The sequence below is a fragment of the Sitophilus oryzae genome, unplaced genomic scaffold (assembly GCF_002938485.1).
Source record: "Sitophilus oryzae breed Bouriz unplaced genomic scaffold, Soryzae_2.0 scaffold_562_pilon_pilon, whole genome shotgun sequence".
NCBI classification, from domain to species: domain Eukaryota; kingdom Metazoa; phylum Arthropoda; class Insecta; order Coleoptera; family Curculionidae; genus Sitophilus; species Sitophilus oryzae.
In genome coordinates, this window is record NW_022147154.1 from 1,203,506 (window position 1) to 1,226,892 (window position 23,387).

Consider the following 23,387-nt stretch of genomic DNA (forward strand, 5'->3'; position numbering starts at 1 on the left):
GTGTGGGTCCGATGCCTCTAAATGGACGGAATCATCAGGATTTTTCTTAATTATGGGTCGATTGGAACCAAACTAGGCACGTGGATACCTGAATAGAGTGCTCAGACGGACAGACAGACAGGCAGACAGACGGAAGTAAGAAGAAATTTCACTTCAAATATGCGCACATAGTGCACATACATTTTTTTTAAATGACAATATCTTCAGAACTATTGGATATATTGCAACATACGTTGTTTTTTTTCTTTTTCTTAGCATAAATCCGAAACTAATCAAGATACAGGTGTTTTCTTCATAGGCGTTTGTCAAACTTCTAATAACGCAACTCGAAATTAAATTGTCGCTACCCTGTATACTGAGGTCTCGACTTAGGGTCTCGACACTCTCAAGGGAATCAAAACATTAGGCTAGCAACGGTACGAGCGGTCATAATAATTGTATGAGTGATTAAATTTTTTGTAGATTTTTATAAACTTTAACTAATTTGTACAAAAGGGAAAAGCCTGAAAGCCGTATATTTTTAATTAAATCGCAAAAAACAGAGTCTCTATCTCTATAGTCTCTATACAAAGAACGGCGCGGCGGCGGCGGCGGTACAAAGTTAACCGTAACCTTGTCATGTAGGGTTTCGTATGAAAGAGCTTTAACAAATTTTTAATTATTTTTATGATGTATAGTTTTCGATTTAAAAAAAACAACTTTGATTAGGTTATCTAAATATAATTTAAGTATAAACTGTTAGTATAAACACAATTTCCTATAAGCAATTATATATAAGTTTTGGAAATTGAATTTCGGGAAAAGCTCGGAAAAATTGCCGAGACTCGATTCCTGAAATATTTACAATATGTACCTACGAAACTCTCGGTGGGCGAGTCCGAATCGCACTTGTCCGTTTTTTTTTTAATTGAGATAAAATTACACTTCAGTTTAAGGCTAAAATACCGGATTTTTTTCGGTATCTCGCTGTAAAATTTTCACTTTCTATACTAGCTTTATTACAAGAGCATGTGATCATGACCGGTTAATGAAAAGTGAAAATAATAATAACACGTTCAATAGTCTGACAGAAGGCCATATCCTGGTGGTGATAGATATTGGTATTTAATATTGGGCGCATATTAGACGGGTAATATATTTTATGTAATTGGTTACGCAAAACGGTAGGTTCTTAATAAAATCCTACGATAAATCTAAGGAAGTGATATCTTAAAGCGATTTAATATTAATCTTGTTTTGTTTTAGTGACCCCAAAATAGTTACAAGTAGATGTTTTTTTTTTGTTGGATAGATGTTTTTGTTTGTTGAACATAGAAAAGCCCATGTAAATTACAAAAAACCGGGCAAGTGCGAGTTTATATAGTATAGAGCGAGAGTTATATGTAAATGTATATGGGAAATGTCATCGATCGTCTTTTCCAGCCATTTGGACGCCGTTTTTTGTTCGATCATACGGTATTATAAATAGACTTTAAGTCAACTACACAACGACTACAGTCCCCGGATTGTCTTTACAGACGGAAAAACTTTTTTATGATTTTTATGACATTTTCACGAAAATCCATTCTTCATTCTACATTCTGGTTAATCCCGTTTATGTTTATCCAAATTTCCATACCGTTTCAGAGAAATTAAAAAAAAAACATGAAAATATGGTTGTCAAGTCCTAAAAATCAAAGGACTTTTCTGTGGTACATAATATAAGTAGGGAGGAAAGAGTCTACAAGCTGTAAAGTATTTATTTTCTGTACATTTTCCAAATAGGCCAGAACAGTTATTGAAGACTCTAAATATAAAAAATGAATTCCCACAGGAAGAGTTATTAAAGACTAGACATGAAAATCTTGACAGGGCCATCCAAACGCAGAACAGTACCTATACATGGGCCAGTCCAGGGTTAGATCACACCTTCAGAGGATGGGACTGGTGGAAGACGCCAAATAACGAATAACGACTCTGTATGTAAAATGATGAAACCATGAAGCCATGAAGCACGTCATGTATACCTGCCCCGCTGGGAGCAGGATCAGGTTTGAAGTGTGTCGCAAAACCATGCTAGACCTATCACGCCTAGGTGACATATCACCCTCGGACATCACAGCCTATGTTAAAAGGTTGAGTCTTGAGGTTTAATACTCTTTCTCTTAAAAGTTTTTAGGACTGATACAGTCATACAAATACAACTGTAACATTATTTTTATTTCCAGTAATTTCTATTATCAATTAAGATGTCACCACGGTCCTTGACAATACTATAATTTCTATTTTACAAATCCCAGTACGTGTCTAAATGCTTCTGTTACAAATATTGGTTAATAACTATAAAATTAATCCTAAAACCAATTTAAACGTGGAATTTATATGAATTAGCATACGTATTACAAAAGAAAAGTGTTATAATATTCATTGGTATTATTCTGTAGGTGTTGTCAATTCATTACCGCTATTTCTATCCAATATATAAGGTTAAAGATTAAATAATTTACTATTTATAGTCAAATCACGTGCATAGATAAGCAGTTTCGATAATTACGTAAACAAAGGAAAATCTTAGGTGTGCTAACACGTGAACTAATATACTATTTCTTGAACATATAACAAAATGTATATTTCTAGAAAGAAATTGATTGCAGGAATATACAGGGGGTTGGCATTAAAAAAATTAATTTTGATGTGCCACAACTTTAGGACCGACCCTGTATACTTAAATTTATTACTAGCTAATAGACATTTAAAAATCCTATAACTTTTGTATTTAAATTTTTGCGGTACCTTGTATATTTTACCTTATAACCGTTCCCATACATATTTGCGACCCTGTATATGGATATGGATTGTGTGTATTGTAAAATTGACTCTAAGGTTATTGAGCAAATCAGAATACCACTTAAGTATGCATGCTTTGTTGGATTATACGAGTACCAATGACTCCAGTGAAAGGGTTTTCATTTTCAACAATAAACAAACACACGGTACACATGTCTTCCTCGAGGCGGTTTTCGCGTAGTAGCTCCTATATATCACGCAATTTCCGGTTTTCCAATGCATTTCTGTATATGCCTTGAGGTCACATTGCATAATCGTCTATTCGTCTAGTCGAGGCTCAAATATAGCTACACTATTATGTTAGTACTACTAGATTATTACTTATAATAACATAAATATTTTTTAATATAAAAAAATACAAGACAAGTGCGAGTCGGACTCGTTCCGTACAAATTGATAGGTACCTACATACATACATACAGCCATTACTCGCTGACGAGTATTCGACACACATCAGAAGATGGTCACGCAAGGCGTTTTCTTTCATGAGCTTTTCTGTGACTGGAAAGCTCGATACGTCATGTTATCTGCCTACCACACTCCGGACATTCAAAAATCTCATTGCTTTGTTGCCTCTTTACTTTTTGGTTGTCGTTGTTAACTGAGTTTACAATTCTTCCCCATTGAGTTCTATTGTGAGCTGCTTGTTCCCACTCATTCTGCATGTTAATCCCCTTTAAGTTATCGTGGAAAATGTCCTTGTACCTTTTCAGTTGTCCACCCGGCCTCCTCTTACCGTCTACAAGTTCACCGTAAAGCAGAGATTTTGGTATGCGGTTTTCATGCATTCTGCATACGTGACCAGCCCATCTTACAGATAGGTACCTACATACACTCACCGGCGGGAAAAGCTGACACTTTAAAATTTTGATGTACTATTTTAAAGTTTTATATATTGTATTCTAGTGGACCGATTTTGATGATTTTTTAAGTAATTTGTATCTAAATTATTTCAATTTTTATTATCTCTTTCTAAACTAAAAATTTAGACAAGGACAAAAAGACATAGACAAGGCCGGATCCATCGTTATCGCTTTGTATTATATCTCGGAACTGAGGACTCAATATATTCCCGTTGAACTAGTCTTTTAATTAGTTTCTCTAGTTTCTCTCGGTTCCAGAACTGGTAACATACAGCTGGCACTCCCCACTCCCGCCTAGCATCGGGCTACGATCGTGCCGGCCGATCCGTCAGCAAGGAAATAGCCTTTTAAGAAACCGGGTACTAGTTCCTTTCGTTCCGCAGCCTAAATAATTCATTGGAACTAGTTCATTCACGCCTCTATGGCAGGTACCATGTGGTCGGCTTTGCGGAGGCACTGCCGTGCCCCAAAATGATAACTTGACATTTGCACGGCACCATAATTATAAAATAATAAACTATACCTACCATTTCGATTACTAAATAAATCTAAACAGTGCAGTTAAAAATAATGTGTTTTAATTAGTACGATATCATATCGTGCAATTGCCAAGTCATTAGGTATAATTATTACAGAAATAAAGATGTCTAATATTGATACTAACAATTTATAACATTATTGTTGAACTGAAACTAATTTGGTTTTACATGAAATCTCACAACTTTTTGTAGTGGAAGAATTGCGTTGCGAGACTTGGCACTTTTTTGCATTTTATGTTTTTGATGGGATATGCTATATTCTAATAATATTTTAGACAAATATTAGAAACAATAAAGCATTTACAAATTTTAATGGTTCTTTAGTAATATGAATTGTTTTTTCTTCTTCTGCCTATGGCAACACACTGATTTAATGAAAGTAACCAAGCAAGAGAGGAATCTAATTTGGTAATATAATAGCCAGGTCAAAGTTTGCGTACAAAAAGTTGAAGATGTTTCTCCTTTCCTGTGGGTGGTGAATGATTGTAGGTCATCACTTTCACTCTTCATATAACAATAAAGGTAGCGGTACAAGAGAATCTTACTGTATTGTGAAAGGTTACGTGATACTAGTCTTGAGAAATTGTTTCAATTAGTTGACTTAATGATAATAATCATAGTTTTTGTTGGGTACTTGTTAAGATTTTTTGTTTTAACACTACTACTTAATTAAACAAACTGTTTGGTTTAGCTTTAAACAGTTTTTTCCTATTAAGAGATACTAGGTAGATATTAGGAATAAAGTATTATCTTGCTGCAATGGTTTACTTCCGACTATCATTATATTACTAGCTTTTTCCCGCGACTTCGTCCGTGTTACCTGCACCTCGGATCGTCCATGCATTTCCTTCATGGTTTTTTTCAGGTATAGGGTGTCCCATCTGTGTGTGCTTTATGAGTAGAGATACAAAGATTCAATTTTCACGTCACTGTTTTATGTAACTCAAGATGCTATACACAGATTTGTCCTACCCCTTTGGTTTTTGCAACACAAGGCAAAGTAACTCAGCGCCGTAATTAGATTTTCGCTGAGAGCTGTCATTTTTGAAAAATTACCCAAACTTATGTTTTTTTTAAATGGAATACCCCGTATATTATTTTTTATTTTTGCAATTTTTTTACCTTATTTATGAAAATAGGTATATAGAGTATAGTAAGCTCATTATAAATCAAATAGAATAAAAAAATAATATACAGGTGTCCCATTTAAAAACACAAATGTTTCAGTGATATATCGAAAACGACAGCCCTCAGCAAAAAAAGTTGTCACTCGGCTTTTACGTGAAAAATTCTATGTAACTTAGTTTTCACCTTTTCGATAAGTTGTAAGATAATCGAGATACGATGGGTATCAAAAAATGCAAAATTTTCAAATTCGCCCTGTATTTCAGAAAGCAAGAGTGCTAGGATAAATCTGTGTGTAGAATTTTTAGTGTCACAAAAAATTAGTACAGTAATTTGAAAACTTCATCTTTGTATCTCTACTCATAAACGAGAAACCCCATAAAACACACGAAAATGGGACACCCTGTACGTATTTTAAAAAATGGTTTACACTTTTATGGATAGAGCTAGTAGGCCTTAAAATTACACGAGCCAGCGTTGTAAAGTTTGTAAAAAGAGCATTCGCTAGTCGATGCCGGAAAATAATCAGCGAACCGAGTGGCTCGCGAACAAAAACGGTACTCCACTCGACAATCGTTTTCCAGCAAATCTTTTTGATTGTTAAGGTGCGTACTCACTAGAGGCATTTTGGTGCGAACGAACCAAGCCAGCCGAGCGCGCACGAACGAACTCAATAAGGAAAAGATCGCGATGTTCAGAGTGCTTGTTGCGTTCGCTGTGTTCCCACGTTCAGTTGTATTTAATTTTTATTCGCGCTTTGAATCTCTAGGTCACCGTTCTGCATCGAGTGTGTTAATGGACCCGGAAGATGCTATTATCGCTGCTGGTGCTTTTTTCGTTATATAAAACATTACCAATAGGGAAAAGAAGAAAACATCAAGAAAATTATGAGCAAGAAGTTTGTTTTTATGCCGTCAAAATGGAAGGCTACTGAGAGATATGGATACTATTAGATCATGGATCATAGATAGAAATCATGTGACATCTGCGAAATCTTTTCATTAAAAAAACAAGCTTTATTGTTATATTCGTTATAATTTGTGTAAATGTACCTTTTCCCGTTCCAATAGATTCTATCCTTTCGCCTTCTCCCTTCTGAAACTTGCGAGAAGACTTTCAATTTTTTTCTTTGCTTCTCCAGAAGCATCCCATGATCTCATCTATGTGCCTCCACGCATCAAACTTCTTAACTTTATTATAGTATAATCCATCCTTTGGATTCTCTCCAAAGCACTGGATATTGTTCATAAATGTCTATTAACTGAAGGCACTTTTCTCTATTCCACTCCATTTCGTTTGAGCAAAGAAAAATCAAAACAATGAAAATTTTTAGCCGCGAATGCTCCGAATAGGACGAACACGAACGCAACGAACCTCCGTACCTACTGAACAACGCATCCCCTTTGAGCAAAATCAAAGATAATTCTACTACGAACTATAATATTCTTTGGCAAAATGCATGTACCGACAAGCCGGCGAAAATGTTTGGCGCGCTCGGTTCGGTGAAATTTTGCTCGCGAACACGTATTCACTTGCCGAATTCGGCTCTGCGCGCTCGGTTCGTTTGGTTCGTTCAGAGCAAAATGCTCTAGTGAGTAAGCACCTTTACATTACAAGTCAGTACAAGTTAGGCGAACGTCCGTATTCCAATCACATTTCTAGTAGATACACTGGTTTTAACTGTGTTGTGGTTTAACGTGCTTCTATTAATTGGCGATGTAATAAATATAATAAGTAGCTAATAAACGTAGCACTCCCAATCCATCAGATATTTTTTAAAGGCTCAAAAATACTGGAGCACAGCGAGCCGAGCATTCGAAACGAGATTTTCCCGTTTCGACTCCGAACAAAACGCTCGTCGCGAGCAGCAAACAAGCGTTACATTAGCGCTGGACTTAAATCAATCTCCGCCTTAAAGATCGCGCACACTATACCTACACGGACCAGTACGGACCAGCACAGCACAAACCTGCATCCTGCATGACGTCGCACACTTTACCGCCACAGACCAGCAACATAAGCGAGAGTTTCGAAAAAAGTACAGTTGTCAAGGCTCAACTACTAGAGCGTGCAACATAGAAGTATTGAAAATGAGTAGTTCAGAGGAAGAAATTATTATTATAGCCATGTTGTGTGAAAAAGACGAGGAAGCTAAGAAAAAAAGAAGATTTTGGGTTCACCCTATAAATCAAAAGAGAAAGCAATATGGCGAATTTCACCATTTGTTTCCTGAATTAAAAAGATTCGAAGAAAAGTTTTTCCAATATTTTCGAATGTCACAAATCAAATTTGATTAGTTATTTTTTGCTAGCTCCTCCCATATTGCATCTTTTCTTTCTTGGTCTCTATAAAATGCGTGGCTCGTATCCCACAGCTCTGGATACTTTTGTACCAGTAAAATAACCTTTTCTTCATTCATATTTAAAACGATTTGAAGGTTCGAACAAAAATAAACGAAATCTAACCTACATCATGCGACTTGAGCCAGCTAGCGTACTCGAAATACTGACAAACCCTTCAATATTTGCATTTCAGTTAGTTATTCTATGATTTGCATGTTTGTGGAGGTGTGCTGGTTCGCCGGTGCGCACATTAGGTCGGACCAGCACGACCAGGCATAAATATTGCTGGTCATATTTGTCCCTGACCGACACGACCTGTTTTGACGGTCGTGGCTTGTGGCGGTACGTGCTGGTGCTGGTCTAGTGTGCTCTACTCTATTAAATAACACGGTCACCTTCACCGGTAGATTCTAGTGGTCTGGTCCGTGCCGGTCCGTGTAGGTATAGTGTGCGCGTAAATTTTATAATTAATTTTTTATTTTACGTTTGAATTTATTTTTTGTTTGTTTGTTTGAAGGTTATGTTTGAATTGTTTTTAATTATTACCTGTGATTATTACTTTAGTTTTATTAGGTAATTTGATATTTAATCAATTACACCAAGCGCTCTTTCTAAATAACCTCTGATAACGTTTAAAAATTGCTTAAATGGGCATGTGCGGGCATTTGACAACCGGAGCCAGCCGGCGAGATCTTTTATTTTAGGTTATGTTTGAATTGTTTTGAATTATTGCTTTAGTTTTATTAGGTAATTTGATATTTAAGTAGCTGGGATTAGTTTTAATTAAATAAATATGGCCTAAAATATGGATTCCACCTCTTCCAATACTAAAGAACGTATAAAGAGTCTTAGGTTTACAGCAGATGACGACTTAGCCCTTCTAAGAGAATTTGTTGCTTATTGCCCTAAACCCACTGGCAGACGTTGAACAATAAAGCACTGGAAATAAGCACTTTAGCCCTTTAGTTTTAAAATACCTAGTAAACAAAACAATTTCAAAGTTTTAAATTCAAGTTAGGTTAAGTTTAAATAGCGGACGCGACGCGATCAGAATTCTTTCCGATCCGATAACTATAAATGAAGAGAGTTAATACCACCTCACGTAAAGGAAATAACACCTGGCCTTATTAACGTCCATGCACGCTATTCGGTTTAGCGATATCTCTCTATTACGCTGTTTATTGTTATTTTACTCGAGTTTATTTTTGCGCACAGGAAATTTGACTCGTTTGCACATCGTCTTAAAAATCAATTTTCGTACCACGAATTAGGGACAAGATTTTTATCTGTATACTTATAGGATACCTAATCTGTGCTATAAATGCGATATATTTTAAAGCTATAAAAGTGTCAGCATAATCACCAGGGATATATATATATATATATATATATATATATATATATATATATATATATATATATATATATATATATATATATATATATATAGGTTATCTCTGGAATATTTTTCTAAAAAAAGCATGTACGCCACTGACTTTTTTTCTCTTGTTGGCGAAATAGTGTAAGCAGTTTAATGCCGATTAAAACTTATGTCTTGATATTTTGTTGATTTCGGCCTCCTATACTATATATAATGTTTTAACTCATTAATGTTTTATGATATAATAAATACAAAAAAACGTCGCAGTAAAATAAAATAATTAATATTTAAAGAGTGGAGAAACTCTAAGCTGTCTTTAGATTATTTCCTGTGTTTTATACCGAGTTCACGTTATATTAAAGGTCATTGAAACGGTACGTCTAGCTTTAAGCGCAATTTCTTTAAGTTCACTTGATCGGAATCTTGCAGAGTGGAGAAAGCCAAGGCGCATCAAATATGAATTTTCTGATAAACATTGCTTGCGTAACGTTGCTCTCGGAAGTTTAATAATGCGCGATACGTAATTTTAATTATTACCTACGGCGAGTAAGAATTTTCCACTAACGTGTGGAAAAAAATTGTACTGCAAAGTAAAACCACGTAAATCTAATTAACTAGACAAAACTTAAATATATGTACAGGATGGGTCAAATTCGACGCTTTTAAAAGGAAACACCCTTTTCTATAGGAGATAGACGAGAACTAATATCGGTGTCTGGAACTCATTTTTTATCAAAAACATGATGGTGAAAACAGCATATCGATATCTGTTACCGTTTCGGAGTTACGGGGTGGGGTGTTGTGTATTTTTTAATGTGTATTTTTAACAAATCGCTGTAACTTTTTTACTATGGAAAATATTGTATTTTTATGAAAACATTTCCAAAACACATTTTTACATAGAATTTGATGATTTAAGTGTATTTTTTTTTAATTAATAATTTAAGCGAGTTATCAACAGAAAAATTGATTTTTTTATTTGGGACACCCTGTACATTTTTAATTAAATGAGAAGAACTTAAAATTGCCTTTCCAAAAGTATAGCACACTTGATATTTTGTTATAGTTCCCTTCGGAATACAGAATTTTTAAAAGTTCACCTTTCACTTTTAACTAGTAGGCTTTGGACCCCTTATTGATGATCTGCCCCTAATAGAACTCGAAAACATATTTTCCAACAAGACGAGGCACCGCCTCAGAACACTGAAGTTATCAGCAAATTTTTGCAGCCAATTTCGAGAATAATTGAATAGCTAACCAAGATCCCAGCCGTTGGCCATCGAGGCCGTCGGACTTGGTGCCTATGGATTTTTATCTTTGCGGAAGAATAAAAGTTCTTATGTTTAAATTGCCCGTATAATCTAGACAATAATTGGAGGTACTTAGCGGTTATGCGAGGGTATCTTTCACCCCTACTGAGTTAATGAATTCCGCGAGAAATGTTCAAAAACGGTCATCCCGTCTGTCCATAACAGAAGACGGTTGGCATGTCGCCTGTAGCAAAATCTCATGTCTTCGTTTACTATTAATTTTTATTGTTATTGCTATAGGTTAAATGTGTTGTTAAATATAGGTTAAATTGTTATAAAATTCTGCATCTCTCATTGCAAATATTATTTTCGTTTAAAGCCTTCTTATTCAAAGTGGGCGAATTTTAAAAAAATCTATATCTCGAAGAGGAATAGCGCAAAACATCAGGTATGATATATTTTGGGAAAGGTAATTTTAAATTATTTTCAATTAATTAAAAATATACAGGGTGTCCCATATAAAAAATCAAATCTTCTGTTGATAATTCTTAAATTATTAACTCGATTATTAATTTTAAAAAAATATACTTAAACCATTAAATTCTACGTAAAAAGATGCTTTGGAAATGCTTTCATAAAAATGCCAAATTTTCCATAGCAAAAAAGTTACAGCGATTTGTTAAAAATGCACATTTTTGAAAAACACCCCGTAACTCCGTAACGGTAATAGATATCGATTGCGGTTTTCACCATCATGTTTTTGATAAGAATTGAGCTTCAGACACAGATATTAGTTTTCGTCTATCTCCTATAGAAAAGGGTGTTTCCCTTTAAAGGGGTCCAATTTGACTCACCCTGTACAGGGTGTTCCATTTTCGTGTGAGTAGACATACAAAAATGCGGTTTTCACATCACTGGCTATTTTTTATGAAGCTGAAGATACTACACACAAATTTGTTCTAGCCGCTAGCCCTCTTAGTTCTTGAAATACAGGGCGAAATTGAAAATGTTAAATTTTTCGACCCCCTTCGTATCTCGGTTATTTTATAACTTATCGAAAAGGTGAAAACCCATCGAATCCCATCGAGTTTTTCAAGTAGAATTCAGTGGCATAACTAGATTTTTGCTGCAAGCTGTCATTCTTGAAATATGACTCAAACTTATGATTTTTTTAATGGGACACCCTGTATATTATTTTTTCATTTTATTTGTCCTGTATGCTTTCTAAAAATATGATATACTACTTATTCTCAGAAACAAGGAAAAAAATGTATTATTTAACTTTTAAACACAGGAGGCCGGTTTAAATTAGGTAATCAAAACAACCAAATAATTTATTCGACGTCATATTTTTGTTACTGACTATTCCTCGTCAGTTTCTGTGTGTAGCATTATTATTAAAAGTGTATCAAAAAAATCAATAAGACACACACGGGTCGTCTCAAACTCGAAACGAAAGCGTCTCGAACTCTACTTCCTACGTAAAAGTAATTGTAGGTCCACGAACGGGTCGTTTGGCGGGCGACGCAGAGTCGATGTGATAGATAGTATTAATTACATACGAAGGTAGAGTGGAGGGAGATTCGCTTGGAGTTTGAGACGCTTCCGCTTCGAAAGCCACGACCCTGATTAAGGATAAGCAACTCTGATTACGGCTAAGCGCAAATTGGGTCTTGTATATCGCGTGTGACATGACCTGGCGCGACGCGAATTTTTGTAAACAACAGAAATAAATGGGAGAGCGCAGCGCGGCGCGACCCGCATGTCCTGACCAGCGCGCGTCTCTGTAGTTGGGCGTGTGGCGCATCGCCTCGTGCCGGTCACGCCGGGTCATGTCACACGCGATACACGCGACTCAATTTGCGTCTAGTTTAACAGCGTGATCTGGTTAAATTAAATAAAATAACAATACTCTCTTAAAACAGCACATAACGCAAATTAAATTAAAAAGTATAATATAGAGTGTCCCATTAAAAAACATAAGTTAGGGAATATCATAGGGTAATATTTCGAAAATGACAGCTCCCAGCAAAAAAAAATAAGCTACGCCCCTGGATTCTACGTAACAAACTCAACGAAATTCAGTTTTCAGCTTTTCGATAAGTTATATATATGTTACCAGACCATATATGTAAAACAGACCATATACAAATGAACTAGCCCATATATAAAAGGACTGAAGATTTTAGTCCATATGTGTAAGCAGCTTATTTTTCCACAAACGGAAATTTAAAGAACAAAAACAAAAGGAAAAAAATTAACCCACATAGATACGGCCTAGACCGTATACTTACGGTCTGTTTTCATACATGTGGTCTGTAACATATATATTATATATATCAGATATCCGAGATATGAAGGAAGTCAAAAAATGCAACATTTTCAAACTCGCCCTGTATTTCAGAAAACAAGAACTCTAGGACCATTCTGTGTGTAGCATCTTTAGTTTCATAAAAAAGTAGCATAGTGATGTGAAAACCGCATCTTTGGATCTCTACTCCTAAATGAGAATCCCCATAAGACTTACGAAAAAGGGACACCCTGTAGTGTCCCCTACATTTGCCATCTGTACATAAGTTTCAAAATAAATCCCTGCCGTTTAGAAGTCTAATGGATTCCCAAGAAATTACTTCAAAGATTGGTCCCAAATAGGTAAATAAATCTGGCTTCCTTAAGACCCGGCTGCTCTACTGATGGAGTAGGTTGAAGTAAACAGGTGAGACTTTGTAAACAATAAATTTATTTTTTGTGTTGGGTACTACATATTTCGTTATAATGAGAAATTAACAATGTCCTTAATGGTATAAATAAATGTCTCGTTATTCTATTCTAACTTCTACAGATTTCTCTTAAATACTCAGAATATGCAAATTGCATTAAAGTAACTGACCAATATATTCAGACCTCTTTAGTTTTATTTTTAGATACGGCCACTGGACTAAAAAATTATCAGCGATATAAATTAATATTTTTCCTGTTAAAGAAAACGATTTTGTTCTACAAAAGCTTTCGATAAAAATTATTCTGGTATTACAAATAAAACAGCATTTTAAAACAAAACTTATAATACACAAAGGAATGCAAGTTCCTGGGCCATTACATAAAAGCATATCTGGTCTAATTTTCAAAAAATGTGGAAAAGAGTAAAATACTGAAATTAAAGTTGTAAAAACCGATGATATATATGACTGATTTACAGCCCTACTTCTAGGTATATAGCATATAAAATAATCTTTATTTATGGCAAAACTTTTATCACTTTCAAAATCAGTAACTTTTCGTAAACTAGTTTTGTCACTACTTGAAATAAAATAATATCTAGGATTATAATGTTGAAAAGAAATATTCTCTATAAGTTTCAACATTTCTGTTGTATGACCTCCAGATCCAATGCATATAGCAGTTTTACAGGGAGCAGACCTTTTAGGTGCATATAAATTGGACCCTGTAGTAATCTTGTGTATCATGTATGCTAGTCTAGCAACTACGGCTAATAATAAAAGAAGGATGACTTCAAATTGCAATTGATCTGAAAAAGGTTAAATGTGTAAAAATTAGTGAAAAAAGTTGAAAGTTTGTTAACTTTTTCTAAGAACTGAAAATTCGGTGGTTTTATGGCAAAAGGTGCGCTATGTGGAAATCTTCTTGCGATATTATTGTAACACAAAAAAACCATAATGGCCAAAATTTTGAATTCGATAATAATCATATGGTTCCATTTGACTTAAAAAGGTTCCATTGGGCTTTTTAAGCCAATTGGAATCAGATGATTTTTATGGATCATAGAACTTATTGCCATATTATATGTAACAAGAAAAAAACTAACATTTCGACATAGCAAGTTTTGCCATAAAGCCACCGAATCACTACCACTAATTTTAACATTCTGAATGCTTACATTGAATTTAGAGGAATAAACTTCTATGCTAATTATAACCACTAATTTTAAGTTTCCGAATGATGTTTAAAGCTTCATTCAGAACCTCGAAATTAGTGGAATAAATTGGTGGCTTCAATAATAGAATATCCTGGTAACAGCTTTCCGTAGTCAGTTGTGCCCAAAAGGAAGCCTAATTAGGTTATAAAACAATAAACATTTTATTTCTAACCACTTTGTTACTAATTGAAAAGTACTACCACTAATTTTAACGTTCTGAATGCTTACATTGAAGTTAAAGGAACAAACTTCTATGCTAATTGAGAACACTCTAATTTATTCCACTAATTTCAAGATTCTGAATGATTTTAATTTTGCCTCTTGCTCTCGGGTATCTATCAGATTTGACATTTAAAGTAATAAATGGCTAAGAAACGGTGTTCCTGGCTAAATTTCGAAAAACTTTATTTGAAAGTTATTCATACTTTGCGTGACTTTTTGTGTAATTTTTACAACTAAATTTATTTTTCTTTAAAAACTATTAACAGATTAAATAAATTTTACTGAATATATAACCGCTAGGTAAATATTTAACTAACAAAACTTAAAAAAACTAAAATATTTAACTTTGCTTCGACCGCGAGAACCGGCTGTTATTGGTTAAAAATTACAAAATTTTATTTTTAATTTAGATGGCTGAAAATTGGTGCACTTATATAAAATTAAAAAAGAAACAACTCTTTCAAATAAAGTTTTTCGAAATTCCGTCAGAAAACCCGTTTTTTAGCAATTTTATTTTTGTTGCAGACACCCAGATATACAAGGTTGTTCATCACATACGACACGGAGTATTGTAGCTAAACGATTTTTACAAACTGTAAGTTTTGGGTTCGTTGAAGGACTATTAGAGCTACAATTTAAAAATATTTTTACAAGATACAGAGTGTCCCAAATAAGTAAAAAATATTATAGTTGTATTTTTTGAAACGGAACACCCTGTATATTATTCTATTTTTGGATTCTACGATTGAAATAAAGGTAAAGTTGATTAAGGTTTATCACACTTAAACCTTACCGTTTTTGAAATATTTTCAATTTTATGAAATTGCAGTAAAAATTTTAAGGCTTCATTTCTCCAAGGCTATCAAAGTTTTTAATACTAAATATTTACTGAAGATTATTTATTGATCAGATATTGTGTTGCAATAATAAAAATTTTACTACTTTATACAGAGCGTTCCCAAAAATGTATATTAAATAATTACTAGCTTTAAACGGCAATAACTTGTTTAATTTAAATGGAACACCCTGTATATTTTACGCGAATCATATGCACAATTTAATTGTCTATTAAATTGTACTATACCATTCTTTACCTATCTCTTCAAGTTTTCGTAGAAAATGAATTTTCTTATAATTTAGACCGTATTTATCACTATACCCATGGAATATTGACATTTCAGATTTTTTTAACGCAACATAATATATGTACAAAATGTTTAGGTGGTAAATATTGCAAGCCCATTGGTATACAAAAAAAACTATTTAAATCTTTGTGAAAGAGTATACCAATTAAATATACCACCATTATTTAGGACCAAAAATTAGTTAATTACATACTTTTAAATTATTTTAATTAATAAAGTATTCTAAATAAATGTGGATTTGGCTCAGAAATCAATATAATAATAAGTTATGAAAATGAACGTCTCTGTTTTTATGAATAAGCATTCGTCAAAAAATGAAATAAAATTTATCAGGTGTTACTTTTTACCACACAGTCTAATACACACACGAAATTCAGTTTTTTAGTATTTGGAGCAATTATTATTAATCAACGTAAACAATCAATTAATGTAGTTTGAATACTGGGATCATATTAATTGATCCTCTTTAACAAAAAATATTTAAACAGTTTTTTTTTACTTTTTAATGAAATAAGCGAACTATACCGATAATATTAGTATCTGTACTCTTTGAAAATTTGTTACATCTTTAAAAATAATCTAAAATGCCAATATTCCATGGGTATAGTGATAAATGAGGTCTAAATTATAAGAAAATGCATTTTCTACGAAAACTTGAAAAGATGGGTGAAAAATGGTATAATAAATTTGATAGACAATTACATTGTGTATCTGATTCACGTAAAATATATAGAGTGTTCCATTTAAATTAAAGAAGTTATTGCCGTTTAAAGACAGTAATTATTTAATATAAATTTTTGGACACTCTGTACAAGGTAGTAAATTTTTTATTATTGCAACACAATATCTGATCAATAAATAATCTTCAGTAAATATTTAGTATTAAAAACTTTGATACCCTTGGAGAAATGAAGCCTTAAAATTTTTACTGCAATTTCATAAAATTGAAAATACTTCAAAAACGGTAAGGTTTAAGTATGATAAACCTTAATCAAATTTACCTTTATTTTAATCGTAGAATCTAAAAATAGAATAATATACAGGGAGTTCCATTTAAAAAAATACAACTATAATATTTTTTACTTATTTGGGACACTCTGTATCTTGTAAAAATATTTTTCAATTGTAGCTCTAATAGTCCTTCAAAGAACCAAAATCTTACAATTTGTAAAAATCTAATCGTTTAGCTACACTACTTCGTCTCATATGTCGTATGTGGTGAACAATCCTGTATAAGATAAAAATTTTCTTAAGCCATTTTTAATCTAAACCAAAGCAGAAACCTGTGCAGAAACTATCGCCGAAGTCAAATTTTCCCTAAGTCAATAAATAAAAAAGTCTGTGACACTGTGTAGGTATAAATATTTCACTGCTTACCCATCTCACTCTAATTCTGATTATTTAGTGGCTCCTTCTTGAATATATTTTAACTGCTTGGCAAGAAAAATAAGTAATGAAAAAATCATTGACAGATGACCATCTTCATGAGAAATATTCTATGTATGCTAGAAAATAATTTTAAGACATGTAAGATAAATCCATGCTCGGAGTATTCTTAAAACAAGAGCTTTAAGTTAGAATATGACTAATTCTGTTAATGAGGTTTCTGATCCTTTTTTAGGGTACCCATATGACCGGATTTACCCGGACATGTCCGGATTTTTAAAGTGCCCGTGGGGGACCGGCCCGGATTTGGAAAACCGTCCGGGAAACCTGACCACAACAACAATTTATTTCTCAGTTACTTTATTGACTATTTTAGTCTCTGATGCTACAGCTCTACTTAACCAACGCATGTTCGAAAACTACCCATTTCTATACTTTGGCGGTCAAATTTTTCACTTTTGGTGCACTCCTGGAAAGTGAATGTTTTTTTGGTTTATATATATTTTGTTGATTCCGGGGCTATTTTTTGCGTCCTATAAAAGTTCATAAATAAATTTATAAGTTCTTTTTTACGACGTCCGGATTTCAAAGTTCATTTGTCCGGATTTCTGAGTTCACTTGTCCGGAATTTCCAAAAGCCTTTATGAAAACCCTATCTTTTTTTAATGTTCTTCATGAGGATATCAGAGAACTTCCCCTTTCAAGGTTAAAATTCAAAATCAAGAATATACTTTTGCTTAACCCGAGCTTATCACACAGAAGGTCAATATCTTAGTGCTTAACGACTTTGTGATTTTATAAATTCTAACAACTTTATCTGAATGTCTTCGAAAATTTGTTCTGAAAATTTGTTTAAGTATTTATAATATTTCGTTTAAATTGTATTTCCTAAACATTGGGATTTTTTTTGGCTATTTCGAATAAGTTTTAAATTACAAAAATTCATTTCAGGCACACTAACCATAGGTCCTATAATAATTATGTAGTAGCGTAGACAGCACTACAAATTCCATTTAACATTAAATACGTTTGCTTTTTATTGCTTTTAAACCTATTTTAGTTTTACCCTTGTTTTACTAATGTACCATTTATATTTAGCAAATATTTTTGAAAAAAATACCTTCCTATTCTAAACACATAATCTAATATAAAACCAATTATTTTACTTAATAAGATGATAAGAAATGGTATTACTTGGGAATTAGCTTAAGTAAGGGACAGCAAAAGTACTATTTAAAAAATACAGTGTACTTCTGTGTTCTCCATCGCCTTCTGGCATTTTTTGATGATTTTATTATTTAAATTACATTTATTTTTCTTTTAGTTCTTAGTACTATCCAGAGCTCTATCATCATAATTGTCTTCAGTCCTCTTGTGATTGTCTACTGTACTTGCTAACTGTCTACCAGTTAATTCACTTCAAACAGCAATAACTTTTTGTATTGCTGACCTGGTAGGAATTGGTTTATCAAGGAAATTAACCAAAAAGGTACACTGCCTAAGTTATTTCACACACAGTAGCATTTTATATTTTATCATGGTGATTTTTTACTGAAATTGTGTAGCTGATATGTAATTACGATAAAGATTATCAGTGTTAAAATTATTTGGGATTGGTTTCATAGCAATGTTTCATGCATGAAATTTCCTGTTTCCAACGCCGATGCACCAACAGGTATATATTGACAAATTAGCTTGAATATAGTTTAATTACATTTTTAAAAATGTTATTTTTTAGACAACATTTCATAACCATGTAGAAGAGGATTAATTTTTATGTTGTTAATATTTTACTGAATAAAATGTAAATGGCCCTGTAAAATTAAACTGTATTTTTTTTTGAAAATCATTGCAACCCTGCAACAAGGCAGAGAGCCACCAGGGACAGCCATGCATAGAAATATGTATCTTTAAATAGAACTCAAACATTTATTTGAGTCACAGTGAAATGCATAAGGATTGTAGCTTTTGTAGAGGAAACACTGAAGAGAATACAAATTAATTGATGGTTCTTAAAAAGTTCTAGTTTTAACCGAATCTAGAAACTAGAATAAAAGCTATACTTACAAAAACATGGTCAACCTAATCAATTGTTGCAGTTCATACACATTATATATAAAATTAAAAATATTTACACGGCAAATAAGTATTTTCCCTGATTTCTCTACTTTTATTTGAATATGCTCTGCACAATTTGTTACCTAAAATAGATGATTAAGTTCTTGAATATATTGTATTTGTATTTGTATGTATTGTACAGGTATTTGGTATTTTGTTTATTTATTTGGGACCATGGACCATTTTGAGACTCCTTTGACTCGTACTCCGTGGACATGCCGTGGACTCCCGTGGTGGACTCGGATCACAGACTCGGATTAACTTTGTTTTTGTTTTTTGTTATCTGTTCTGTTATCTATGGATAATGGATACTACATAGATAATGGATAAGCCTTTTTATTCCTAATCTAAGGCCATACCTTTGGCCAAATCAGGGTTCGGAAAACTACACGTTACTTTTAAAAACTACATAAACTACATTACATATTACATGTAGTTAATGTAGTTTATGTAGAGGGTGTAGTTTATGTAACCTATGTATGTAACTTTCAAATATCAAAGGTTTGAGGTGAGGTAATAAGTAGAAGCTTTAGAAAACACAATGTATTTAAGAAAACAGAAGAAATACGGCTTTAAATATAATATTCGCACATCATATTATTTAGACCCCTCATACAAAGCAAAATTATTCATAATATCAATACATAGTTTATTAACGTAATTTTCATGTAGTTAATGAACGGGAGTTAAATGTTAATACCAGGGTTCGGAAGTAGTTAATTAAGACGTAATTTACCTGATTAACTACGTGTAGTTTTTCTGCAAAAACTACGTCTTTTCTCGTTTATTAACTACATGAAAACTACGTTAATAAACTATGTATTGATATTATGAATAATTTTCATTTGTATGAGGTGTAATAGAGATAATATGATGTTAATATTATATTTAAAGCCATATTTCTTCTGTTTTCTTAAATACATTATGTGTTTTTAAAGCTTCAACTTATTATAACCTCACCTCAAACCTTTGACATTTGAAAGTTACATACATAAGTTACATAAACTACACCCTCTACATAAACTACATTAACTACATGTAATGTAGTTTATGTAGTTTTTAAAAGTAACATGTAGTTTTCCGAACCCTGGTTAATACACGTAGTTAATCAGGTAAATTACGTCTTAATTAATTACTTCCGAACCCTGGACGAAATATAGCCTATTAGTCGTGACGTCACATTTAGATTGGCAGGCATGCAAAGCTAACTTCAGAGCAATGCTTGATTCCAAACAATTAAAATTTGCCTGTAATTTTCCATAAGAGAGATTTTCTTTTTAATTTTTATATATTTAAAGTGCTTTTTAGTGACCCAAGTGGATTTTTTTCGAAAAAATTGTAATTTTTAAACAACACAATCGAAAAACCGATGTATGTATTTTCAAAACAACTTGGTAATAATTGTTTTGAACTTTCTGAGGTTATGACATATTGTTTTTTTTTATATTTTAAGGCATTATTTCATCACTTTTTTTTAATATTTAGTAGTGTTTAGTAAAATCAAATGTAAAAATGGTTTTGAAAATATTATTTACTCGAGCATTTACCTATTTACTTTTGTATGCTTTTATTTTAAGCTTATTTACATCATGGCAGCAAAATATGTAATTAAATTGAGCGAAATTGTCAACTTTTTTAAAGATGAAGAAAAGCTCATCAGCAGAGGTGAAAATGCTGTTGAATCTGGTCATGTTACCAATTTAATTTCAGATACTGAGCTTCATCTTGTTACAGGAAAAGTTCATGCAAGCATGAGGGATCATCAATATAATGTTAAGGTAAAGCATCATAAAATTAACACAGATTTGAGGTGTATGTAATTTATGTTATTTTTTAGATTGATATTGATACTAATTGGGCTATAAACTCAGCAAGTTGTAGCTGCCCCAGAGGTCAGATATGCTGATATTGCAGCACTACTTCTTTTTACTCGGGATAATACTTCTGTTACTGACAAGGAATGTATGTGGACTAAACCCAAGCAAGTGAAAGATCCTGCTGTCAAAAAAATTAATGATTTATACCCCTCAAAAAATCACAAATCCTATTTGGAACATTATATTCCATTTTTATTAGGGGAAAAAACATACAAGTAATTAATGTATACCTATAATAATACTTGTAAGATTATATTGTTTTTTGGCATATTTTTAGTAGCATTTAGAAGTACATAATTATAATGTTAAAGTAGTAGATAATATAATATTAATATAAAACACTTAAACTTGTTCATTTATGAAGTCTTATAAACCTACTTACCTACCATGTTGGCTGAGGGGGACAAACAGTTTGATTATTCATATTTACACAAGGAAGAACTAGGTAATATATTTATAAAATAAAAATTTGGTAAAGTGTAATTTTCAATTTATTTAAATACCTAACAAAAAAAATTTGTTCTGTTAAGAAAATTTTTGATATACATACAAATATAATATAAAGTTAAGCTCTCATCGAAGGGAAATAACAGAAAAATAATATACACAAAGCAAAGATCATAATCATAAAATGAATATAAAAAATAAGTAGTAAACAAATCTTTTATATACAATACCTGTGTATAAACAATAAAATGTTTGTCATTAAAATAAGTTACTCTATTTTATAAAGTGTTCTACTTCAGAAATTAACGGGAATTGCAAATCATTTGCAAATTTGTCAGAGCACCACAGACTTGGAAAATCTTTGTGGCTTGACGAAGTAAATTCTGAGGTATTGAATTATATGGAGAAGCATTTTATTAAAAACTCGTTGACGGTTGTTGTTTTTCAGAATTGAGTTGTTCACAGACCATAGGTATATTTTCATCAAATGTCTGAGAGAGGTTATAGATATATACTAGGCTTTGAGTTCTATCACTTACAGATTTGCTGACACTACGTACCCTGTAAAAGTTTTAACTTCTAAAAACATAAAGAAAAAAATAATGAACAGTAATTATTATTATCATCTTTTCTTCTTTTTCTCTGCAGATTGGAACGAAACTAGCTTGTTTTCATTATGTTCAAATAACGTTGACATATTTTTTTTTGTCCCAATTACTAAAGTGGCATGAACAAATCAAAGAAGATGGACTTGGATTCCTGTCTCCACGTTAAAATTTGATCATTCAAAATTAAACATGGGTTATTACTTTTTAATGTTAATTAAGCCTACCTCACAAATGAAATCCACTTCAGTATACCTCCACTTCCTTAGAAGAACTGGGTCTTTTGGGAAACGAAAAAAAGAACAAGTTTTCTTTTCAAAGTAATGTCTACATTCTGGAACAAAGCCCATAACCATATCAAAAAAAGAAAAAGTTTTAAACTGATAGCTTAATTTTAATTAGTAGAATTTTTTTAAAAAACTATCATATTATGGCTTGAAAATAAGTAAAATAAAAGTGTTTCATATTTTGGTTTAATAGATTATACATAATAAATTTTGAAATTGTAAAATAGTTATATAAAATAAGAACAAACTCACAAGCCTTGCTCACAAGTATTGTACATCTATTTTAAGCCAAGATTTTCTAGAATATAAAATAAATGTTAAAAAGTATAAAGTAATAGGAAAAATACACAGGACAATTATTTGTTTGGAAACAATCAACTGTCAACTAAGTCTCAACGTCAACGGTGCTACCAACCTATTCAATGCAATGACGTCAGACTAATCTTGCCTATTTACCTGATTAACTACGTGTAGTTTTTCTTCAAAAACTACGTCTTTTCCCGTTCATTAACTACATAAAAACTACGTTTAATAAACTACGTATTGATATTATAAATAATTTTTCTTTGTATGAGGGGTCTAAATAATATGATGTGAATATTATATTTAAAACCATATTTCTTCTGTTTTCTTAAATACATTATGTGTTTTCTAAAGCTTCAACTTATTATAACCTCACCTCCAACCTTTGATATTTGAAAGTTACATACATAGGTTACATAAACTACACCATCTACATAAACTACATTAACTACATGTAATGTACTTGATGTAGTTTTTAAAAGTAACATGTAGTTTTCCGAACCCTGGTTAGCAGGGTTCAGAAAATTACATGTTACACTTAAAAAGTCACTTGACGTAGATAGTGTAGTGTATGTAACTTTCAAATATCAATGGTTTGAGGTTACAATGGAATATAATGAATTATAAAATCTTTTTATTCGTATGATTTTATCATGATTTTATCAATCTGTCTTCAGATGGCCATCATACAGCTTTCGGTATTACTCAGCTTTCCATGTAGAAAAATCAACCAT

General features: G+C 32.4%; 1 protein-coding gene across 3 annotated transcripts; it reads right to left on the reverse strand.

Moving 5' to 3' along the window:
• Positions 1-13,046: 13,046 nt before the first annotated feature.
• Positions 13,047-19,464, reverse strand: LOC115887356 (UDP-N-acetylglucosamine transferase subunit ALG14 homolog). Of its 3 annotated transcripts, XM_030906774.1 has the most exons (4): positions 19,275-19,449; positions 19,084-19,217; positions 17,008-17,135; positions 13,047-13,855 (listed from the first exon to the last, which is right to left on the reverse strand). In XM_030906774.1, exons 3-4 carry the CDS (start codon positions 17,009-17,011, stop codon positions 13,203-13,205), a joined length of 657 nt encoding a protein of 218 aa, XP_030762634.1. In that variant the 5' UTR covers positions 17,012-17,135; positions 19,084-19,217; positions 19,275-19,449; the 3' UTR covers positions 13,047-13,202. The 3 variants fall into 3 exon arrangements, with proteins under 3 accessions (XP_030762634.1, XP_030762636.1, XP_030762635.1); XM_030906776.1 differs by lacking the exon at positions 17,008-17,135 and having other exon boundaries at positions 19,275-19,464; XM_030906775.1 differs by lacking the exon at positions 19,084-19,217 and having other exon boundaries at positions 19,218-19,450.
• Between the last annotated feature and the right edge of the window lie 3,923 nt (positions 19,465-23,387).